A 26,445-nucleotide genomic window follows, 5' to 3' on the forward strand; every position below is an offset into this window, starting at 1 on the left:
AACTCGATCAAAGTTTGCTAGTTCCATTGAGTTGGAAGTTGGAGCGAACCATGTTCGACTGTAATTATTGCCACTTAAAGGTACTTAACTCCCACATTACAGGTAGCACAGTAGTAGATGATATCACACCAACGTCTGGTACTATATTCTATGTGAGCAATGAGGCCAGCAAGAAGTTCCAGATCTCTGTTCTGCCAGACGACCATCCTGAAGGTCAAGAGGTCAGTGAAATATCTTTTTTACACAGTTTTATAAAATCCATATTAAATTTTAGAAGAAATGAGCTATTCTGATGTAAAACTTTTTTTAAATTTATTTGCCATTTATTCTTATGTTCTTGATAGATTGATCATGATAAAATTGGGGCCACTGTGTCCAAGTTGTTAAGGTAACTGACTTCAAATCACCCATAGATGTATGTTCAAACCTCAATTGGTGCCTTGAATTTTTCAAATAAGGAAGCCATCAGTAGTCAGTGGTTCTGCCAAGGTACCAACCCTTGATCAAATAATGCATGGTGGGACACCTTGTTTTTAGCTCGACTATTCAAAGAATAAGTAGAGCTATCCTACTCACCACGGCGTCGACGTCACACTCTGGTTAAGTTTTTCGTACCAGTCCACATTTTGACAAAGTCTTTTGAGTTAAAGCTTTGAAACTTTCAACACTTGTTTACCATCACCATGTCCAGTTGTAGGCAAGAGTACATAGCTCCATCAAGCATTTTGGTTGAATTATGGCCCCTTTTTGACTTAGAAATCTTGGTTAAGTTTTTCGTACCAGTCTACATTTTGACAAAGTCTTTTGAGATAAAGCTTTGAAACTTTCAACACTTGTTTACCATCACAATGTCCAGTTGTAGGCAAGAGTACATAACTCCATCAAGCGTTTTGGCTGAATTATGACCCCTTTTGACTTAGAAATCTTGGTTAAATTTTTCGTACCAGTTTATATTTTGTGTAAAGTGTTTGACATATGGCTTTGAAACTTTTATAACTTGTTCAGTATAATAGTCTCTATCAATAGGCAAGAGTACATAACTCTGTCATTTTTAGCTCATCTGATTTTTTGAAAAAAAATGATGAGTTATTGTCATCACTTGAGCGGTTGTCGGCGTCGGCGTCGGCGTTGCCTGGTTAAGTTTTATGTTTAGGTCAGCTTTTCTCCTAAACTATCAAAGCTATTGCTTTGAAACTTGGAATACTTGTTCACCATCATAAGCTGACCCTGTATAGCAAGAAACATAACTCCATCTTGCTTTTTGCAAGATTTATGGCCCCTTTTGTACTTAGAAAATATCAGATTTCTTGGTTAAGTTTTATGTTTAGGTCAACTTTTCTCCTAAACTATCAAAGCTATTGCTTTGAAACTTGGAATACTTGTTCACCATCATAAGCAGACCCTGTATATTAAGAAACATAACTCCATCTTGCTTTTTGCAAGAATTATTGCCCCTTTTGGACTTAGAAAATCAGTTTTCTTGGTTAAGTTTTATGTTTAGGTCAGCTTTTATCCTAAACTATCAAAGCTATTGCTTTAAAACTTGCAACACTTGTTTACCATCATAAGCTGACCCTGTACAGCAAGAAACATAACTCCATCCTGCTTTTTGCAAGATTTATGGCCCCTTTTGGACTTAGAAAATATCAGATTTCTTGGTTAAGTTTTATGTTTAGGTCAACTTTTTCTCTTAAACTATCAAAGCTATTGCTTTGAAACTTGCAACACTTGTTCCCCATCATAAGCTGACCTTGTACAGCAAGAAACGTAACTCCATCCTGCTTTTTGCAAGATTTATGGCCCCTTTTGGACTTAGAAAATATCGGATTTCTTGGTTAAGTTTTATGTTTAGGTCAACTTTTTCTCTTAAACTATCAAAGCTATTGCTTTGAAACTTGCATCACTTGTTCACCATCATAAGCTGACCCTGTACAGCAAGCAACATAACTCCATCCTGCTTTTTGCAATAATTATTGCCCCTTTTGGACTTAGAAAATCATTTTCTTGGTTGAGTATTATGTTTAAGTCAACTTTTCTCATAAACTATCAAAGCTATTGCTTTAAAACTTGCAACAGTTTTTCACCATCATAAGTGGACACTGTACATCAAGAAACATAACTCTATCCTGCTTTTTGAAAGAATGATGGCCCTTTTTAGACTTAGAAAATCATGGGTAGGACAATATTTCTATTATACAAAAAAAATCAGATGAGCGTCAGCACCCGCAAGGCGGTGCTCTTGTTTTGGCTGAATTATGGCCCTTTTTGAACATGGAAATTGGTTCTGTTTTGTATATGTCCATGTTTTGTCAAGACTATTTGACATATGGCTTTTAAACTTTAAACACTTGTTTATCATTATGATTTCCATCTGTAGGCAAGAGTACATAACTCTGACAACTATTTTGGCTGAATTATGGCCCTTTTTGGACTTCAAAATTTGTTCAGTTTTTTTACAAGTCAGCGTTTTGTCAAAACTATTTGAATGTGGCTTTGAAACTTTTAACACTAGTTTATCAACATGATTTCCATCTGTAGGCAAGAGTACATAACTCTGTCAACTATTTTGACTGAATTATGGCCCTTTTTGGACTTGGAAATCAGTAAATTTTTCATACAAGTCCATATTTTGCTTAACATATAACTTAACATATTTGCCATCATGGTCACACATTGCCATTTAGTGCAAGACTAATCGAAATCCACAAATACAGGAACATATTTTATGCCCCCGAAGGGAGGCATATAGTTTTTGAACCGTCGTTCGGTCTGTCGGTCTGTCAGTCTGTCCGCAATTTTCGTGTCCGGTCCATATCTTTGTCATCGATGGATGGATTTTCAAATAACTTGGCATGAATGTGTACCACAGTAAGACGACGTGTCGCGCGCAAGACCCAGGCCCGTAGCTCAAAGGTCAAGGTCACACTTAGACATTAAAGGATAGTGCATTGATGGGCGTGTCCGGTCCATATCTTTGTCATCGATGGATGGATTTTCAAATAACTTGGCGTGAATGTGTACCACAGTAAGACGACGTGTTGCGCGCAAGACCCAGGTCCGTAGCTCAAAGGTCAAGGTCACACTTAGACGTTAAAGGATAGTGCATTGATGGGCCTGTCCGTTCCATATCTTTGTCATCGATGGATGGATTTTCAAATAACTTGGCATGAATGTGTACCACAGTAAGACGACGTGTCGCGCGCAAGACCCAGGTCCGTAGCTCAAAGGTCAAGGTCACACTTTTTCATGATAGTGCATTGATGGGCGTGTCCGGTCCATATCATTGTCATTCATGCATAGATTTTAAAATAACTACGCATGAGTGTGTGACACAGTAAGACGACGTGTCGCGCGCAAGACCCAGCTCCGTAGGTCAAAGGTCCTAAACTCTAACATCGGCCATAACTATTCATTCAAAGTGCCATCGGGGGCATGTGTCATCCTATGGAGACAGCTCTTGTTGTTTAATCCATTTTTTTGTTTTGTCTGAAAATCTATGGAAGTATTTTGACCCCATTCTTCAATCAATTCTTCGAATAGTCGAGCGCGCTGTCATCCAACAGCTCTTGTTTTTTGTTGGGTTTAACATCGCACCGACACAATTATATGTCATATGGCTAAGGTCACTGACTTAAATCACTTGCCCCTCATCGATGTGGGTTCAAGCCTCACTTGGGGCATTGAATTCTTCATGTGAGGAAGCCATCCAGTTGGCTTACAGAAAGTTGGTGGTTCTACCCAGGTGCCCACTGTTGATGGAATAATGCACGGAGGGGCACCTGGGGTCTTTCTCCACCACCAAAGCTGAAAAGTCGCCATATGACCTATAATTGTGTTGGTGCAACGTTAAACCCCCAAAAAAAGTGTCTTCCTCCACAATAAAATCTGGAAAGTCACTATAATTGTGTAGTTTGGACATTAAGAACAAAAAACATGATAAAATTACTAAGATGAAATGTCAATTTTCAGATGGTGAAAAGATTTAAGGAGTCTCTATTGGATATGCTTGCAGTGAAAATGGAACTTAAAATTGTTTCTGGTTGACCTTTGGAGAAAGCGCCAAATGACCAGTCATAGACTGTGTTAAAGAAATTCTGTTGGGTTTTTTTTTTTACCAAAATGGCATTTTGTTTCATAGCTCTTGCACAATTATTATATAAACTATGTCGCTTTGTGCTCTTTTTGTCTTTTATTCAAATTAAAATAGTTATTATGCCCCCCTTCGAAGAAGGAGGGGTATATTGTTTTGCAGATGTCGGTCGGTCGGTCGGTATGTCGGAATGTAGACCAATCTGTTTCCGGATGATAACTCAAGAACGCTTGGGCCTAGGATAATGAAAGTTGATAGGGAGGTTGGTCATCACCAGCAGATGACCCCTATTGATTTTGAGATCTGTATGTCAAAGGTCAAGGTCACAGTGACCCTGATTAGTAAAACGGTTTCCGGATGATAACTCAAGAACCCTTGGGCCTAGGATCATGAAAGTTGATAGGGAGGTTGGTCATCACCAGCAGATGACCCCTATTGATTTTGAGGTCAGTATGTCAAAGGTCAAGGTCACAGTGACCAGGAACAGTAAAATGGTTTCGGAGCAATAACTCCAGAACGCTTGGGCCTAGTATCAGGAAAATTGATATTGAAGTTGGTGATGACCAGCAGATGACCTGTATTGATTTTGAGATCATTAGGTCAAAGGTCAAGGTCACATTGGCCAGGAACAGTTAAACGGTTTCTGATCTTCTTGTCCAAAACCACAGGGCCTAGGGTGTTGATATTTGGTATGTAGCAAAATCTAGTGGTCCTCTACCAAGACTGTTCAGATTATTTCCTTGGGTCAAATATGGCCCCACCCTGGGGGTCACATGGTTTATATAGACTTATATAGGAAAAAACTTCGAAAAGCCTCTTGTCCAAAACCACAGGTCCAAGGGCTTTGATATTTGGTATATGACATCTAGTGGTCCTCTACTAAGATTGTCCAAATTATCCCTCTAGGGTCAAATATGGCCGCATTAGGGAAAAACTTAGAATCTTCATTCCGTAACCTATATCATTCAAATTTGGATCACATGTATTGTTTTGAGTGGCAAGATGAACCTTGACATGAGTTGACCTTGATCTTGACCTAGTGACCTACTTTCACATTTCTGTAGCTACAGCCTTCAGATTTGGATCACTTGCATAGGTTTGTGTACCGAAACAAACTTTGACCTTGTTATTGACCTAATGACCTACTTTCACGTTTTTGAAGGTACAGGCTTCAAATTTGGACCACATGCATAGTTTTGTGTTCCAAAATGAAATTTGACCTTGATTTTGACATAGTGACCTACTTTCACATTTCTCAAGCTACAGCCTTCAGATTTGGACCACATGCATAGTTTTATGTACCGAAATGAACTTTGACCTTGAAATTGATCTAGTGACCTACTTTCACATTTCTGAAGCCACAGCTTTCAAATTTGGACCACATGCACAGTGTTTTATACTGACTGAAGTTTGACCTTGAGCTAGTCTTGAAATTTGAAACATTCAAAAATGGCTCAGTGGTGAGCACCAAGATCACTCTGTGATCTCTTGTTAGGTTAATAGGTTAAAGGTCAAGGTCAGATTGAACCAGAATGGTAGAACTTTTGTTTACAGTGAGCATACAATTTCTGTTCCTTGTGCAATGAGAAACATTAGCTTGTTACTTCCCTTGAATTGTTGTATGATAAAGCCCAAGGATAACCAACTATTACATTGGTCCCTTTCAGTTGGATTCCTCTGACTTTTTCGTTATTACCTTTATCCAAGATGTTGCGGTTGGTCAAAATAAATATGCTTTTTATGAGTAGGTTTCTAAATAAAATAATTAATCCTGCCTAAATTTAACAGAGGGCCAGTAAGAGAAAACCTGTCCTTAATCATTTTCCAATCCAATGAAATTTAGTATAGATATTGCTTTTGAAAATTACAAAGAAGTCAACGATAAAAACCGAGGAAGGACCTATCTACATCTTGGACATAATCAGGGGAAGTAACTGACTAATGTTTCCCATTACTGAATGCATCAAGGGGGGCATTTCATGTTCGACGAGCTCTTGTTCCACATTATGGTTAGTCACATATGACATAATTATGCATTACTCATGCAGATATATTTCATGAATTATGTCCATTTTATACTTTGTTAATGTTTTTATATACTTTTACTCCACCTATGTTATTTTTAAATACATTTTAATCATCCAATATAGTACATTTGAGTCATTAAACACTCATTGGTAATTCTATTTTACAATCAAGCACTGAAATAGTTATGTCTGCTTTCTCTTGTGACAACTCTTGGTTTATTTTGTGCATTTTATATCAAAGTATGGTAATTAGAATAAAAGTATGTCAAGCTATTGTAGACTTTAAATAAGTTTTTTATTGTAGATACACTAAATTACCATAGTACGGTAATTTAAATTTGTTGATCAGATTGTTGTATGACTACTGTATCATCAGATATATTTTATGTGGGTGTGTAGTGCAGTGATTTTAAGTATCCCTTTCATTTAATGAATAATATGCACAATCCACAAATCTTTTCATCCGTGTGCATCATGTTTTTAATTGGTATGCACTTGTTCTTCATGTATATAGCTGAAATAAAATATTCACAAATAATTTGTTATGCAGTGAAACGTGAATAACACAGTAGCGGAAATTATGGTCAGATTTGATTTAGTTTAAATAATATTTCAATAACATTTTTTAAAGGCAGAAACATACTTGAGTAAAAGTTTACATGGCAGGAATCTTTGATCAAAAAGATACTAATTATCATATTAGTTCCAAAATGTGTTGAGCTGCAACTGCCAAATGGTATACTGTAAAATCATTTAATTTCGTGGGCATGAAATTTTGTGGTTTTGTTCAAAATGGCAATTTCGTGGGGATATAAATTCGTGGATTATAACTTTTGAACATAAAATGAATGGGAATTTTACTTGTTCGTTGGGATTAAATTTCGTAGATTGACTCAACCACGAAATCCACGAAAATTAGTCTCCCACGAATATTAATGATTTCACATTAACTATAAAATCATTTAACTGTAGTTGTCCAGTCCTGGTAACCAAACATTGTTCACAAACAGTAAGCTTAATTTTTATACACCCTTGAAACAGAATGTATTTTGGGAACACCTGTGGTGGCGGATTGGCAGCATCCACTAATGTTGTCCGCTTGCTAACATAAGAGTTCTTATCCAGTTTTTTCACCAGACTTGGTCACAATCAAATTCAATAATAGGTTTAATTTGCACATTGGCTCTCGAGTTATGCCCCTTGATTACTAATATTGCCAAGTTGACAGTATCCATTCTTTTACTTGTCAATTAATGTAGTTCATATCCAGTCTTCAGTAAATTTGGTGCATGATATCTAATTTTATCTATGTTTGATAATCAGCTGGATCCTTCAAGTCTTTCTGAAGTTATGGTTCATGAATTGCTCAAAATTAAGAAAATTGATAGTGGTCTTTCTTTAAATTGAGCAGCCTTTTAATTAATTTTTTGATCAAACATGGTCACAATTTTGATGGGCTTAATATCTGAGACCATTTATATTTTGGTAACAAGCCAGTCACTATGAAGTATAGCGAGTAAGATATGGAACAAAAAATGGCAAAGATGTTCCCCTTTGTGAAGAAAGCACCAAATTTTGCATGAAATTACTTTAAGGTATCCCAAATCCTACAAGAGGAGGAGACACGCTATATCTGCCCTGGAACCTCCTTTTAAATCAGTTTAAAAAAGGAAGGTAAAAATGTCTTGAAAATAATAATATTTTTTCCTTTAAATTGAAATTTATCTATTAAGTAATGTTTCATATGATCTAAACATGGATAACATATGACTAGCATAGCCAAACAACCATTTGGTATTGACAATATACAAAGTTTACCAGAAAATACTTTTATTTCTCAAGATACATACTAAAAAGGGAAGCAATCAGATTTTACTGTATGTTTAATTTCAAAACTGCGTGTGAAAAGATGTTTCTTATGAAGAAAGAATGAAAGTTGTATTATAAAGTGTTATAAAGTATACTGGATCAGAAATGGACTACATATACGATTTGTTGGCTTGAATAGACCAAAACATAAGGCCCCAAAGGGGAACTACCTTTAATTTATTTCAATTAAATATATCTACAACAATTTCAAAAATGTTAATTCATAACCTTAACCAATTATAACCCTTGACACAAAATTTATTCAATTATATTTTATACACACTCAATATACATGACTCAAGAAAAATAATATGAGGTTCTTAAAGATGAATTGTTAAAAATCACATTTTAAGGGCATATTAATTTATTTCAATCGTTAAAATATCATATTTCTGAACTTAACATAAGTAAAAAAACAGAATTCATGGATCAAATGTATAAAATATCAAAAAAGTAAAAAATATTCACATGTTTACGTCCATGAGTTAACCTATATATCTGTATTTTTTTATTAGGGCAATAGATTTATATAAAAAGAGAGGTCCTTCAATGGATCATTTTTGTATGTTACATAACAGTATAATATGACATAATCATGTTTTCAAATCAAATGACTCATCCAAAGACCCATAAAATAAAAGAAACTGATATTTACACCCATTCAATAGATATCTAAGAATTGTAACAGGTTTCTCAGTACTTCTCTAATACATTTGTTTGACAAATTTATATTTCTTATACATGAATGTGTTATTGCACTGGCATTCAATTGGTTCTATGAAGTGTACATAGTAATGAAAGTCAAGTGTCATTACTGGTCAATCCAGATTCAACAGTATACAGACACTAAACAGAAAACTGACACGGAAAAAAGCATGGTAGTTGCAAAATGGCGCATTCAAAGAGTCCCCTTCTTTGCTCTGTAGAGCTTTTTTCCTTCCTTTTTTACATTTTGTTTGCTGAAATCACATAACAGATCTATCCTTGACATGTAGGAAGCATTTTTGCAACAATATGATAGCATGACAAATTTATTACGGAAATGTAGGTCATACAATTTGGGGTATCATTTTTAGTTGATATTGTAGTTGGTTTGTTTGACTGAAGTACATGACTCCCATTTGATGTTTGTTTCAGCACTGACAATATTCTTTAAGAAAATGTAAAAATGTAAGCTACAGACATTTAAAACGGGTCCTGCTCTGTGCTGTAGCCATTTGAAATTTGTCAACTTTATCTAGAATAAAGAAGGCCAACTATTTAGTATGTCCATACCTTAATGTCTCTCCACAAACATGGCTTCATATTGTGAACATCAGGTAATTTAGATGTTTTCATGCTGTCTATTTCCTTTAGGAACTAGAATTTTATCTGGCACCATTTACTGACTTACAGCTTGATACCTTTGTTCATAACATGACCATGTACTGCTCCAAAAGTTTGAAGTCACAACATGTGGTGCACTAACTGGTATTCGAAATGGTACACATTTGTTTGCCGTAAATGCATAAAAACAAAACCACAAAGGCATAATGTTACGAGCAACCAACACTGATACACACTGTTACTTTCTATAGTAAAACAGTTTGCTAGTTGTTAGCTGTAGCTTCATTTGGCCGCTTCAAACAGTTCTGGTACATGCTGACTAATTCCGTAGTAAGCCGTCTTTTTGGCATAAAAACAAGGAAAAAAATCCAACAGGAAAAGACACAAGAAAGAACGTAGACTTAAAGCTAACATTCTTTATAATGCATTATCTGGTTGTGATACTGTCTCAATACGTTTGCAGAAATATCAAAAATTCAAAATGAAGCCAGAAAATATATTTTCTTAAGCAATTAGACGTATTGAAAGCACCCCCTGAGAGATGTTCACGTATGTAGCAAATATCATTGTATCAAGCAGGTTGTAGACAGGCATTTATAGCATACATTGACATTGCTAATCCTGTCAACTAGAAAAAGTCAAGAGAACTGGTACTTTGCTTTAATTATGTAATACACTTCATAATTAGCTGCAGCTATAAGTTGAAGGAAACTCATCAATGTAACTACAAGAATACATACAAAGGCAGATATAAATGTATCACGTCAATCCTGTGTATTTAGACATTTTGAAGACATATGTGCTAGAGAGTAAAATACTGGCAAACCTATTACAGTTTTAGTTAAATATTGATAGGGTTGTTACGCCTAAAATTAAAAGCTGTTTGTTTAGGGTAACCTGATTTCAACTTTTGTAAGTTCACAAAAAATGCTTGGGACATTACCCTAAACAAGCAATTATTCTAGGACTTATAACTGCGCTACTGAGAGGTATTCCTAACACTGTATTGGACAAAGAGCACATATCAGCTATGATTATAAACTAGGACGGCTAGTATGTTTTAAGGAGACATTGTTTATAAAAAATCGATTAATCTTTACCTTAAAAATTTTACATCTAACTCTATTTGGTATGACCCTCTTTATTTCTGTATCATATTTTCATCTTAAACTATTTTTATATGTAACTATTTGCGTTCTTGAGGTGTCTGCAGTAAAGCACTGCACTTTAGAAATGTTTATAGTTATAAGCTCTGTGGAGGGGTTCAGTGAGAGAGACCGTCTAGTGGTAAAGGTGTTGTCAGATCAATAGGAAGGTCGTTGGTTCAAACCGTACAAAGGTTAATCTATTATATATTAATAATAAATACCACAATACATTTAGTTCACATTCCATTTTCTTTTGTTGTAAAGAAAGCATTAGGATGATCGTATGCTTTAGCTTGAAGTCATTAATTGTCTTGAAAAACATATACATTATGTTTTGTATAATACGTTTAAATTAGATATTGAATTACAAGAAAAATACAAAATAACCCCTTCTATAGCTGCTCTTTTGAATGCTTAATAATATGCATAGGGAAATCAAACTATCGGTACCCCATGTAAGTATAAGTACTGTAAAATCGATTATATGAATTACAGTATGTAGTACTACGTATATGTGAACTTGTTTTATAAAATACCCTTAATGAACCTCAAAATGTAAAGAATGTTTAAATAATATTTTGATATTATTAAATATTAAAATTAGTTTTGTTTACCTGAGTGATATAATATTCACACTTAAAAATAAAGACATCCTGTAAATGAAATTTTTAAACAATTTTCCCCCTTTTAGGGCCTCATCTATGTCATTTGTTAGTGTCCTATATATCAAATGTGTATAAAATGTAACTAAATAAATATTATGTAAATAATAGTTACTTATTTTGGTTTTAAATTAACCTTTTGGACATTGCTTTCAAAAATATATGATTAAAATAAATATAATATAGGTCCCTTTTTGGGGCCTCATTTTAAGCTAATTGAGGTTAGCGAACTGCGTGTCTCCTCCTTTTTTTGGATTCAGCATACTTCAAAATAGTTACATACAAAGTTTGATGCTTTCTTCACAAAAGGAAACATCTTTTTCCTATAACCTACTCACTAGTAATGGCCCTTGAATTAGTCAAAATTGGGGAAATTGACAACTTGTCTGCACAATAAGTAAATCATTTTAAAAATCAGAAGTCAATTTGCTGTGACAGGCATATATTGTGACAGTTTGGCAGTTTAAAGGCAGACAATATTGCCAATTTTATGTGAAATTCTTTCTAAGCAGTAAGAACTGTGAGAAATCCTTCAGTCCTATTAAAATTCTGAAAACTAGCAGGTTTGGTGTTGGGTCCAGTATTGGCTGTAGTTGATATATCTTCTATTGCTTATGATAAAGCAAAAAACTATACAGTTTTTGTACTGATTTATCAGCATGAAAATTTCAACTGATTACCAACACTTTAGGTATTAGGGCATAAGCATGTGTGATAAGCACAATCAGTTGCCCCTATAGACTACTCCTAAATAATAAGAGAAAAAACAATTAAAAAAATGTTTCCCAAGAAGGTAAAAACCTTTATATAGCATTATGAGACAGAACAACAAATACAGATATTGCAATATATCTTTTCTTTTTTATCACATAATGTAAGGTAAATTGAGAAAACCAACATAGTGCATTTGTGACCAGCATGGATCCAGACCAGCCTTTGCATCCGCGCAGTCTGGTCTGGATCCATGCTGTTCGCTTTCAAAGCCTATTACAATCAGAGAAACTGTTAGCAAACTGCATGGATCCTGACCAGATTGCACGGATGCGCAGGCTGGTCTTGATCCACGCTGGTCGCAAATGCACTATGTTGGTTTTCTCATGGCACGGCTCAGTTCTTGTTTTTCTGACAGCCTGGAAAGTCATCTAAATTGTAAATAGAAAGAAGAACATGACACAGCAAATGCACATATTTTTAACCTTTAGCCTGCTAAATTTCTATAATGGTTTGGATAGTACCATTTATTATTTGAAGGGGTGTTTAATAAAACTTTACTGACTGAATAGCAAATAGACAGACCATGGTCTATGCAGGCTAATCTTGGTCTGCACTGGTCGCAAAGGCAGAATCACATGCCGCTAGCAGGCTAAAGGTTAAAACATCATTATTTTTTAATTTATTCTTTTTCAGTTGATACTTCTCCAAGTCTTGGGTCAGAATCAGAATCCTACGGGCAGATAATTATAAACTTGAATGACAATGCTAATGGTGAACTGGTGTTATCTCCCTTGTCACAACCAGTACCTGAAAACCAGACAGATCCATTCCTGTTTGTAACACGGTTTGGTGGAGCTTTTGGTCAGGTAAGTCAAATTGTCTGATGAAATAATATGAATCTTATGGGCAGGTAATTATGTGCCAATTTTGAGCTGGTGTTGTCTCCCTTGTTGCAGCCTGTACCTGAAAACCAAACAGATCCATAACTATTTGTAATATGGTATGGTGAAGGTTTTGGTCAGGTAAGTCAAACCGTGTGATGAAATGTTATTGAAACATATTTTATTTGTTAAGCATTTTACAATATGAGATAAAGCTGTCATTTTTTTAAAAAGATGAAACTATCCTTTAGGTTTACTGTAAAGTCAAATTTCAATATCACTTAAAATGCCAGTGTACATTTATTTGACATTACAGGTCGCCGTCTCAGTAACTGTAACTGATGGAACGGCAAGAGAAGGTCTGGATTATGTTCTCTTGTCTTCACAAGTAGTACTAGAGAGGGATCAGAAGTCAGCAGCTGTACCGCTACGTATCTTAGATGATACAGTACCAGAATTTTCAGAGACATTTACAGTTCGGTTAGACCAGGTGTTCGGAGGTGGGGTACTTGGCACAGTGACCAGTGCCACTGTTACTATTGATGAGTCAGATGATCCTAATGGAGTTTTTGGTATGATTTCTCTGTACCATATACATCCGTTAATAGGATTTTATTTAAGTTTAATTCTGCATTATCTTTACAGTTACCATGTACACTAAAAAATTTCAATACCAGTTTTGTTTTGACTTAAGATGTCATTAAAGATACAGAGGTAGTTCATGTTTGGTTCCAAAAATTGATCAGTATGAAATAAATCATAATGCTTAACATTTAGATGGTTTTTGACCATTAGGTTTGGTAGAGTATTTTTCTGAAATTGTGCACATTTGAAAGGAGAAGGTTCACTTTTGCCTCAAAATGGCCTAAAATCTGAAAGTTTCTAAATGAAGTAAAAACAAGTTTACTCTCATCAAGAAGTATTCAAATTGCACAATATAATTTACAATATATTCGTTATAGAAGAAAATATTTGACATAACTGAAAATACGTTTACCATTATGGGTATGGGAAACCTTCAGTTTTTAGCAGAATTTTTAAACAAATCTGAAATTTTCACTACGAGCACAGCTGTCGACCATAATCAAAAAATGACCATATTAAATTCTGTGAAAGGAGCTGGACCTATGGTCAAAATATTTTTGTGGTCCTTGAGTGTGCTCACTACTAAAAATGTTCTTATGTGACCTAAATATGGCAAAAAATGCTCATTTTCTTAAATATCTGTGATTTCAGCAATATTCAGTGATATGTGTTGAACAAAATAATAAGTCTGTTTATAAAAAACTTAATTCATTACAGTAGATAAACATCTGGTAGCAAACAATATATAGTTTTTCAAATGTTAGCCAATTTGAAAATGTTTAAAATTGCATAGGCCATAATAAGGCTTAAGTGAACTTTGTCCTTTAGGTTGATACAACTGAAAGTCAGATGCTCTTGACAACTGTTTGAATTGATCCTACTAATAAACTAGAGATGCTTTTGAGAAAAGCGCATGTCTCCCACAACTGCCTTGTTTGTCTGGATTGTTCAGAGGAATGGTTCCTATGAAAAACGTCTAGTTTCTCTAGATGGACTAAACGAGTGGATCCATAGATGGTCTGGATGAGTGGATCCAATCAGTAATTCAAGGGCCATAATTCAAAAGTGCCTGGGCTGATCTGACTAGGTATCGAACTTGGCCGAGGTCTTATGGTCAAACACATTTTTTTCAAGTTTGGTGAGGATTGGATGAGAAATGTTCGACTTAGAGTGCAGACAAGCTTTGTGACAGACAGACACACACACAGATTGGAGTAAATCAATATGTCTCCCACACCACTGTGTGGTGGGAGACATAATTACCACAACCTATGAAGACACCAGTCCTGTAATAATGTTCTGTGAAATAATTCATTTTTGTTGGGAATTAATTTTTGTGGATTTCTTAGTTGAGTCAATTTGCAAAATTTAATCTGAAGAGAGCAAAGATTTTATGTTCAATAGTCAAAATTCACAAATTTATATCACCATGAAATAGCCCTTTTGGGCAAAACAATGTAATTTTATACCTTGAAATTTAATAATTTTACAGTGTCTGACAGAAGCAACAAAAGCTTGCTTCAAAATCATATACTTTAAAGTGTAAGTTTCAGAAAACTTCACCTGTGTGCTAAAGTAAAACATAGAGAAGTTGTGTAGCATTGATGAATCATGGTCAAGTGGTTATGGTCTCTGACTTTGAATCACTTGATCCTCACCAATGTGAGTTAGAGCTTCACTCGAGACATTGAATTCTTCATGTGAGGAAGCCTACTAACTTACTTACAGAAGGTCTGTGGTTCTACCCAGGTGCCAGCCAGTGGTGAAATAATGCACAGAGGGGTAACTGGGGTCAGCCTCTACTGTCAAAGATGGGAAGTTGTCATATAACCTATAAATAAATATAAGATGTTAACCCATCACCATCCCTCCAAAAAAAACAAACAAACAAACAAACAAAAATAATATTACAGCTCTTGTAAAAGAAGCTGTTATGACTTACTGCTGACTATTACTAACTATTGGTTGGTACTAATGTAAAACAAAGAGAAGTCATTCTACATTGATAAAATACTGCTGACTATTACTAACTATTTGTTGGTATGCTTCTAGAATTCTCTGTGGAAGGTATATCAGTGGAAGAACTGGAGAATGAAATACTAGATGTGGAAATAACTGTACAGAGGACTGGTGGAACATCAGGGGTGATTACATTAAACTGGGAGGCCACATTTGATGGTAAGTAGCAGACTATTTGAATTTTACACTGGTTATTGGTGTGGATTCGGGTATCTGGCTCAAATGGCAACTGTTTTTGCAAAAATTCAGATGAGCCAATTTGATGTATTAGTGCTCACATCCACATCTGCACCTTGATTTTGATTTTCACTTTTTTTCTGTTATTACTTGAATATGCTTCAGACTTAAAATAACATCTCCTCATCATCACCCATATCATGTGACTCATGGGCTGTAACTCTCACACCAATATTTTATGAGTTATGCTTCCATTTTACATGTAATTTCTAGTTAAAATTTTGGTGCACTTTCAAACTTGTCTTTGTAATTCCTGATTGACCAATTCAGCCTTAAGATAGTTGTTCCTCATTGTCAACCACATATAACACAAGGGTTGTAACTCTCAAACCAATATTTCTTGAATTATTCCCCCTATAATTTCTGGTTACAGTTTTGATGCACTTTTGCTCGCTCTGTTATTACTAAATGCTACTTAAGACTGGCTGCTTAGTCAGGTTCAACTGTATACAGTTACAGAAACCAGTAAAGCTTCTGAATGATCCAGATTTATTTCCTGTCATGATTTTAGTCTCTTTTTATTTCTTAGTCATAGGACATACAGTCAAACTTTGTTCACTCGATTATTCAAACATCACACTTTGCTTGAACTCATCATCAGGTCCAGGCAAAATTTCTTTATAATGTAGTTTGTTTGATGGTTTGAACTACCAATAACTCGATCAAAGTTTGCTAGTTCCATTGAGTTGGAGCGAACCATGTTCAACTGTAATTATTGCCACTTAAAGGTACTTAACTCCCACATTACAGGTAGCACAGTAATAGATGATATCACACCAACGTCTGGTACTATATTCTATGTGAGCAATGAGGCCAGCAAGAAGATTCAGATCTCTGTTCTGCCAGACGACTTTCCTGAAGGTCAGGAGGTCAGTGAAATATCTTTTACACAATTTTATAAAATCTATATTAAATTTTAGAAGAAATGAGTTATTCTGATGTAAAACTTTTTTAAAATTTATTTGCCATTTATTCTTATGTACTTGATAGATTGATCATGATAAAATTGGGACCACTGTGTCCAAGTTGTTAAGGTAACTGACTTCAAATCACTCATAGATGTATGTTCAAACCTCAATTGGTGCCTTGAATTTTTCAAATAAGGAAGCCATCATTAGTCGGTGGTTCTGCCAAGGTACCAACCCTTGATCAAATAATGCACGGAGGGACACCTTGTTGTTTTTATACGCCCGTTTGAAAAACGGGACGTATTATGGGAACGCCCCTGGCGGGCGGATGGGCGGCTGGGCGGCGTCCACAGACCTTGTCTGGAGCATATCTTCTACATGCATGGAGGGATTTTGATGAAACTTGGCACAGTTGTTCACCATCATGAGACGGAGTGTCGTGCACAAGAACCAGGTCCCTAGGTCCAAGGTCAAGGTCACACTTAGAGGTCAAAGGTCAAATTCAAGAATGACTTTGCCCGGAGCATATCTTCTTCATGCATGAAGGGATTTTGATGAAAGTTGGCACAATTGTTCATCATAATAAGACGGAGTGTCATGCGCAAGAACCAGGTCCCTAGGTCTAAGGTCAAGGTCACACTTAGAGGTCAAAGGATACAAGTCATGAAAACTTTGTCCAGAGCATTTCTTCTTTATGCATGGAGGGATTTTGATATAACTTGGCACAAATGTTCACCACCACAAGGTGGAGTGTCATGCTTAAGAACCAGGTCCCTAGGTCTAAGGTCAAGGTCACACTTAGAGGTCAAAGGATACAAGAATGAAAACTTTGTCCGGGGCATTTCTTCTTCATGCATAGAGGGATTTTGATATAACTTGGCACAAATGTTCACCACCACAAGACGGAGTGTCATGCGCAAGAACCAGGTCCCTAGGTCTAAGGTCAAGGTCACACTTAGAGGCCAAAGGTCAGATACAAGAATGACTGTCCGAAGCATCTCTTCTTCATGCATGGAGGGATTTTGATATAACTTGGCACAATTATACACCATCATGAGACGAAGTGTCATGCATAGTTCCCTTCTTTAGAATTACTTCCCTTTGTTGTTACTATAAATAGCTTATATTGTAACTTCTTCATTACTAGACTTAGGGAAAAATTGAGACCACTTTTCTGTAGTACAACATGCATGTTACATCCAATTTTGAGGTGTATTTTGACCAATCTCTACCTGGTAAAGATTTTTGTGTGGACTTACAATTTTTTTTTGGATTTTTTTTTTTTTTTATAAAGATTAACTTCCCTTAGTTGTTACTATAAATAACTTATATTGTAACTTTTTTATAATTGACTGTAGGGAAAAACCAAGACCACTTTTCTGTAGTACAACATAGATGTTACTTTCTAATTTTAGGTGTATTTTAAGGTATCTCTACCTGGTAAGGAGCTTTTTTGTGGACTTAGAAAAACAAAAGAATTACAATGATTACTAAACAAGCACAAAATTAAAATTCCATCTGCAAATACAGGTGCTAGAGTAAAGAAATTTGCTGTGACGGGCATATATTGTGACATTCTGGCACTCTTGTTTTTTGTTGGGTTTAACGTTGCACCGACACAATTATAGGTCATATGGCTAAGGTCGCTGACTTAAATCACTTGCCCCTCATCGATGTGGGTTCAAGCCGCACTTGGGGCATTGAATTCTTCACGTGAGGAAGCCATCCAGCTGGCTTACAGAAAGTTGGTGGTTCTACCCAGGTGCCCACTGTTGATGGAATAATGCACGGAGGGGCACCTGGGGTCTTCCTCCACCACCAAAGCTGAAAAGTCGCCATATGACCTATAATTGTGTTGGTGCGACGTTAAACCCCCAAAAAAAGTGTCTTCCTCCACAATAAAATCTGGAAAGTCACCATAATATTATGGCCTATAATTGTGTAGTTTGGACATTAAGAACAAAAAACATGATAAAATTACTAAGATGAAATGTCAATTTTCAGATGGTGAAAAGATTTAAGGAGTCTCTATTGGATATGCTTGCAGTGAAAATTGAACTTAAAATTGTTTCTGGTTGACCTTTGGAGAAAGCGCCAAATGACCAGTCATAGACTGTGTTAAAGAAATTCTGTTGGGATTTTTTTGTACCAAAATGGCATTTTGTTTAATTTATGTGGTATTTTATATTATTGTACTCTGAAGCTGGAAGAAAGTGTTCTAGCATAAAGTTACTTATTATTTACTATGGGCAGGATTTCAAGATAAAGCTGACATCAGTAACAGCTGGTAGAATTGGGACACGGGACGTGTTTACCTTGTCAATCCAGTCCAATGATAACCCACATGGTGTCGTAGAGTTTGCACAAACACGGTACTCAGTAGAGGAACAGTCCACTGATTCTCAGGAGACACTTCTACTCTCAAGAACGTAAGTTTACCTGTACTGTATTTTTAATTTACATACAATATGTGGGAATTCTTCTAACAAAGAATTTCAGAGTTAAACTTCCTGTCCTACTGATAGGCTAGAAACAAGGTATTTTCCATCAAGGTTCTGTAAAATCATTTCTGTTTGTGGAAGACTAATACATGTATTCATGGGTGAGTCAATCCACTAAATTCAATCCCAATAAAGAAGTAAAATTCCTAATCATTTTATATTCAGAAATTGAAATCCACAAATTCATACCCCCGGAAAAATGTTTGTTTTGCCTAAGACTACAAACTTTCAGTGCTATATTGTTTTTGAGGCATGGACATAAATCGGGGGGCTTAGAGCGAAACTGGTCTATCTGCTTCTGTTTCTATATACAGATAGACCAGTTTCGCTCTAAGCCTTCGAAATTTAATATAGTAAACAAAGCAGGATACAGTATCTCATTTTGATAAGGCATTTTCCGAAATTACTGTTTTGTTGACCCTAGCTTTAATTTGTTTCAACCTTTGACTGTATTTAAACTATTAGTGAAACAATAAATCAACAAACATTAATCAGTTTTTTTTATTCCCAAGTCATATATATTTTACTGTAATGAGTTGAAATCTTAAATTTCAGGGGCGGTAGTTTTGGACAACTGCGTGTATACTACATGACTGCTAAAGTTATGTATGTACAGGATGATGTACTTGAAACTGGAGATGGTGTACTAAATTTCTTTCATAGTCCGCGGTTTGGTGGGCGAGGTACTCAAGGCGAGGATATTCCTGTTCTTCCTACGGAAGATCCTGTAAAGGTACATAACTCTAAAGCTTTCGATTTATTTATTAACTAAACTTGGTCCATATGGGCATCAAAGTCCTAAAATCATGACCACATTCAAGGGAGATAATTATAATTTGTGTGGGTGCACAGGGACTAGATTTGCTGTTATTTACCACACACAACAGTTCTTGGCCCATTTTCAAATCATGGAAGTAGTTTTGCCTGAGATTGAGAAATAAAATGAGTCGTGCCATGAGAAAACCAACATAGTGCTTTTGAGTCGATCGAGATTCGCACATTCTGGTCAGGATCCATGCTGTTCGCTTTCAAAGCGTTTTGCAATTAGAGAAACTGTTAGCGAACAGCATGGATCTTAAACAGACTGTGGGGATATGCAGGCTGGTCTGGATCCATGCTGGTCTCAAACGCAGTTTGTTGGTTTTCTCATGGCGCGGCTCAAGAAAGTGCTTGGGAAGTTCCTTGTACCAAAATTTTGACATTAAAACCATTTTCTCCTGTAAATTGACCAAAATTCTCTGAGTCAGTTGCTGTGGTTATTTATGTCTATGCTGAGCTGTGCTGTAAAATGTCTGGTAGAAATTTGATACTCAATTTAAAACAAAGATTTGGTTACTGAAAGAGAAATTAATATTCATCACAATAATGTTTGGTTACTGAAAGAGAAATTAATATTCATCACAATAATGTCATATTATACTTACTTCAAGCGAAAAACTCTTTGACAATAAGAACAAGGCTGGCAACTAGATTTTCAGATGCAATGCAAAAAGTTGCCAGTTTAGAATTTCTCTGATATAAGTTTTCTGCTTTTGACTGACATGTTTAAGTAGTTATGTTTATTACTATCTTTTTTATACAGGTGTGTGCTGTTGCATGTTTGAGGAAGATTTCCTGCAGTGCCTTTGAGGTATACTTCTTTGACAACACAAGATCATGTACACTGCATGACACCACTGGCTCTCTGCAGATAATGTCCTCTAGCTTTCAGTACTATGAGAAAGACATAATCAAGGTTGGTAATAATAGTCTTTTGATGTAATTTCCCTGTTTATATCCTGTTTAATGTCAAATTCCAATGGTAATTTTGCCGCATTTGTTTTCGTTAAGATGTAAAATAAGTATTTCATTGTACTTGGATTATTACAATGGGGATAGATGGAACCACTGGTATAAACTTTTTGTCACAATTTGATCCAAAGTTGTAGCAAAAATGAATCTTTTTCAGACAATTTCTTCAAAGTTTTTAATATGTCTTAGACTTATTTGTCATCAATTTCCTGTGGGGAAGCTGTATATATCTGGGTGAAAAAAACATTTGAGCCATGCCATGAGAAAACCAACATAGTGGGTTTGCGACCAGCATGGATCCAGACCAGCCTGCGCATCCGCGCAGTCTGGTCAGGTTCCATGCTGTTCGCTTTTAAAGCCTATTGGAATTGGAGAAACTGTTAGCGAACAGCATGGATCCTGACCAGACTGCGCGGATGCGCAGGCTGGTCTGGATCCATGCTGGTCGCAAACCCACTATGTTGGTTTTCTCATGGCACGGCTCATTTAATGATGAACTAGAACAAAACATGTTAACCTTCACAGGGTTTATGAACTCACATTTCCTGTTTATCAACACTCATGAAATGAGTGTCTCTAGGTAACCAGAACCAAGTTATGGAAGAGAGATTTTAGTTCAACTCCCGATAGTAATGATATTCACCAAATATTGCAAACACTAATAACATAGAGGTTTTTGACTGTTGAGTTTAGGTTATAATTTTGAGTAATCATTAAAATAATATGAGCCGTGCCATGAGAAAACCAACATAGTGGGTATGCGACCAGCAAGGATCCAGACCAGCCTGCGCATCCGCGCAGTCTGGTCAGGATCCATGCTGTTCGCTAACGGGTTCTCTAATTGTAATAGGCTTTGAAAGCGAACAGCATGGATCCTGACCAGACTGCGCGGATGCGCAGGCTGGTCTGGATCCTTGCTGGTCGCATACCCACTATGTTGGTTTTCTCATGGCACGGCTCATATTCATTTTAGGCAGGGGAGCTAACTGGAGTGGATGCGACCCCAGGAGATGATTACACAGTTGTTACCAGTGGTTACGTTCTTATAGAACAAGGTGAAACTAGCGGTGAAATCCCAGTTACAATCAAGGCTGACAGTATACCTGAACTCGATGAAAAATTTGTCGTCGTGTTGACTAGAGTTGATGTTTCTGGTGAACCTCCCTCAGCAAAAAACACGCCGTATCTAGGCGAGACGAGAAATGCTACGGTTACTATTCTGGCGAATGATGATACATATGGAGCTTTTACAGTGTATAGCAATAGTCCACTGTCATCAGAAAATGGTCATGTGATACAAGTTGAAGAGAAAGAAAACCTGGCTGTAGAACTTATTGTGGAAAGACAAGGTTGGTGTTGTACACATAACTTGCGTAAAACTGATACATATAATTTCTGAATTAGGTTTACTGAGACAAATTTTGATATTAAAATGTTTTGGATATCTTTATATGCATATACATTTTATTTTAGATTGAGAGTATTTCACTTAATTCTTCACAAACTACCGGTTTAAATTCACATTTGGTATAATTATGTCATTGATGTTTTGGTGTTTTCATTAATTATGCTCTCTGCAGAACTGTTTACCTGTACTTCCTATGATGAGTTATATTGCAAAATACAGTTACTTTGAAAATATTTATACAGGTGGAACTATTGGGGAAGTGTCTATTGACTGGTCAGTAGATCTAGCTGCCAGCACGGCAATATACAATGTTGACTTCAGAGCTGACGGAGCAACTCTCTCTTTCCTCCCTGGAGATACTAGAAAATGTTAGTATATATATACAAACAATAAGTTTTTATCGCACTACGGTATTTGTGTTTCATAGTATAGGTTCAGTTTTGAAACATTTATCCTAAGAAATCACTGTTACAATATAGATAAAATAATGTGAAATCATTAATTTTCCTGGGGTACTTATTTTTGTGGATTGTGTGGTTGCGTCAATACACAAAATGTAATCCCAAAGAACGATCAAAGTTCACATTCTTATGTCTTGATAAGTGGAAATCAATGAATTTATATCTCGAGTGAAGTAGCCATTTTGGTATGATCTCTAAAATTTATACCACAAAACAGAATTATTTCACAGTAATGTATGAAAATTGGCATATCTTAAATATAATACTATTAGTCTAAGAATGAATGTGCATTGAATGAAAGAGTTTTCTTCAAACTTTACTTAATTATTTTCAATCTTTTACTTTCAAGTAGAAATGGCAGCATTTAATTTTTCCAGTTCCAAAATGAGTTGTTTACACACTTGATTATGAAAAGCAAAGCAACTTTTAAAAAATGATATTTTCCTGAATACAGCGAATTTCCAAACCAGGTGTTGTAATTTCCGCTCTTTTTCATAGATTTACATCTTCATTTTTATCAGTACTCATAATTATACTTTCTAGTAATCAGCGTAACAGTGCTCGATGACACACAACCAGAACTTGCCAAAAATATTGTGGTACGATTGAGTAACGTTCAAGGGGGAGCAACTATTAAATACGACAATGCCACTGTTGTGATTTTGGAAAATGATAATATTGCAGGAGTGATCTCCCTTAGTACAACATCGCTGCTTGCGGAAGAAGGTGAATTTTTCCTTTCATAAAATATGTCTGTAAAGTATACCTGTTCCCAGCTGTAAAACATATGATCATGTCCCAATGTAGGTGGAAAATTTCTGTTTAAAAAATGAAAAAAAGTAAATCTTTCCATGCTACAGTAGTGAAAAATGAGTTTGATTGATATAAACTTGTCATAAATATTATTTACACAGTTATGGAAATAAAAGGCAGGTGCCCTATACTAACTGTCAAATGTTAAATGCCAAATACTTAATACTATATGACATATACTTTTAATATGCTAAATGCCAAATACTGTCTGTCAAATAGCTAATGGTTGTAGCTAAATGGTATATGCTAATTTTCAAATTCTTTAACAGTATGAGTTATTGATCTGTGTCTCATAAACTGATGAATGTAACTTTTAATTATTTGAAAATATCATAATATGGTTGTACCCATCTTAATGTGAAGCAAAAACATGCTCTACAGGTCATGTGAGTGTGTGACCAAAACTGTTTAAAATGTTTAGAAAAAAGTATTGATGAATAAATATGACCAGGGGAGATAATTCATGCCCTGTGAAAGCTATCTTACTGAAAACCAGTCTTCTATGTACGTAGAATGAATTATGTCTTACAGGTGACACAGTGAGTGTGGATGTACTGCGGTCTCCCTCTCAGTTTGGCACAGTGACAGTGAACTGGGAGATACAAGGTCTTGGGGGTCTAAACCCCTCACAGAGTTTCCAAGTCTATGAAGGTTCCCTAGAATTTCTGCCTGTAAGTTGTGAACATTTTTATCACAGGCATGCAAAATTAGACCTTCCCAGATATATGGAGAAATATATTGATTTTGTTTTGTCTGTCCATCAGTCCGTCCTGAGTCTGAGAAGTTTGACTGGATTACTTCTCTGAAACTGCTATTGGGATTTCGACTAACCTATGTATAAATGATTACTACCTGGACAAGTTTTTACAGTCAACATTTTCTGGGTGAATGACGCACACAGACAGTTTATTCTTATTTTAATAACAAGATTTTGTTTTCGATTTAGATTTGTTATTTGTTGCATGATGACATTATGACTGGTTATGGTTATGTATTGTCTTAAAAAAAATTAGCACCACTTTGCACCCAGTATGGATCCAAATCAGCCTTCAAATCTGTGCAGTCTGATCTGGATCAACACTGTTTTCTTATAAGTTGCATAAAAGTTCTGACGCTAATGAAAGAACAGTATTGATGTAGGGATAAATAAACAGTATGGAAGCACACAGATCTGGATCATTGCTGGTCACAAAGCCCAAATTTTTATTTTTTGCACAATGGCATTCAAATGTTTTTATTTGCAGGGTGAGAATAGGAAAACTGTAGTTCTGGATGTACTAAGAGATAACATACCAGAGCTGAATGAGGAATACCAGTTATTTCTAACAACTATCAGAACAACAGGTCAGTGCATATGTGTGTCTTGGCTGTAATTCTTTAACATTTGAAGTCTTGGCCTGAATTCATTAACATTAAATTTTGATGTCTGTGCTCAGTTTCATTAACATTTTGATGTATGAGCCTGAGTTTATTGATATTTAATGTCTGCACCAGAATTCATTAACATTTGATGCCTTGGTCACAATTTATGGAACTCATTAACATTTGCATTCATTAACATTAAATTTTGATGCCTTGATCAGAATTCATTTACATTTGATACCTAAAATTAAAACTCCAAATCACTTAGAATTCATTTTGCTGTTACATCTTTTTAAAAGACATCTATGATGTTGAAAATCTGCATACAAATTGTAAGAAGTTACTCTTTTGTAACAACATTGAATGGTAAAGTCAAATAAACGGGACATTAGGCATGTACTTAAGTAATCAAACACCAAATATAGAGTATTTTTCAAAAGTATAATATATATTTGTTAATGAATGTTATGTTACAGGTGTAGGGATCAGTGGTGCAGCTACATTTGATCCATTATTACGAACAGCCAGTATTACAATAGAAGGTAGCAACAATCCACATGGAGTTGTCCAATTTGGTAGTGATTCTCTCAATGTTAGAGTGAATGAAGCCACAGGCACGGTCAATATACAGGTGGACAGGAAGTTTGGAGACATAGGTCAGTATAAAGCTATACATAGCTTATGTTAACTTGTTAAAATATCTCAGACAATAAATAAATTTTGATTTGATTTGATTTGATTAAATAGGAAGGACTTTCACAATTCAAAGACTCCTAATGCCTGTGTTTGAAATGTGGCTGCTACGCAATTTGTTGCAAACATAAATATGTCTGTTTCTTGTTAAGTCCTATTTTCAGTAATTGTTTTCTCATATATTTACAGAAGGTTTGCGATTATTGAATAACAAAGTAGAAAATAATGCTGATTCTACCATTTTTTATTATCTCCCTTTATGGCTCTAATTGTGTAAGTTCATGTGTAGCATGGAAAGTTGTGAATTTCTTAACATTTGATTATCTTTAAACAATTTTGTTATAAACTTAAAGCAGGAATATTACAAATCAGAGATTAGACTTTTAAAGCCCCAACATTTACTACCCTGGCAGTAAGTTTTGTAGGAGGAGCCTATCAAATAACAACGCTACTCTAGGCTGTCTGTTAGCTAAAAATAGCTCACTTTAAATGATTCACAGGCAAATGTAAACAATGGTCAGTTGAAGAAGAAATTTGAACTAGTTTGCATGTTTTGATGGTTAAAAACTATTATTATCCATATTGTGCATCCATATCAGTATCAGTCCTATGAAAAATTGAGTCAAGACTAGCATTCCTGATTTTTAATCTTATGTAAATTTAACAATGAAACTCAAAATCAAACATTCATTTAACTAAAATTCTGTCATTACTGGCTGGTCCATTAATTGAGATAACCTAGCAATAAATGTAGAAATAATAAACTATTAAAGTCTGGGATGCAGAACAATACACACAAATTAGCAAGTGCTGCTGTAATAAGGACTAATAAAAATGATAAGCTATTTGAAATAATATTTATCACCGTATGTCTGTTATTAGTAGTTCCCTATTTCTTTAAAACATTTTTTATGATATGACATATAAAAATATAACTGTAGAAATGACTA

General features: G+C 35.4%; 1 protein-coding gene across 1 annotated transcript; it reads left to right on the forward strand.

Annotated features, from left to right (window-relative positions):
- The first annotated feature begins 50 nt into the window (after window positions 1-50).
- On the forward strand, window positions 51-25,490 carry LOC128559149 (adhesion G-protein coupled receptor V1-like). The gene is made up of 10 exons (XM_053550340.1): window positions 51-221; window positions 18,720-18,895; window positions 19,523-19,700; window positions 20,550-20,702; window positions 21,732-22,107; window positions 22,409-22,534; window positions 23,171-23,353; window positions 23,972-24,111; window positions 24,685-24,784; window positions 25,279-25,490. The coding sequence occupies exons 1-10, from the start codon at window positions 51-53 to the stop codon at window positions 25,488-25,490; spliced, it is 1,815 nt and encodes a 604-aa protein (XP_053406315.1).
- Window positions 25,491-26,445: the final 955 nt, after the last annotated feature.

The sequence above is a fragment of the Mercenaria mercenaria genome, chromosome 8 (assembly GCF_021730395.1).
Source record: "Mercenaria mercenaria strain notata chromosome 8, MADL_Memer_1, whole genome shotgun sequence".
NCBI classification, from domain to species: domain Eukaryota; kingdom Metazoa; phylum Mollusca; class Bivalvia; order Venerida; family Veneridae; genus Mercenaria; species Mercenaria mercenaria.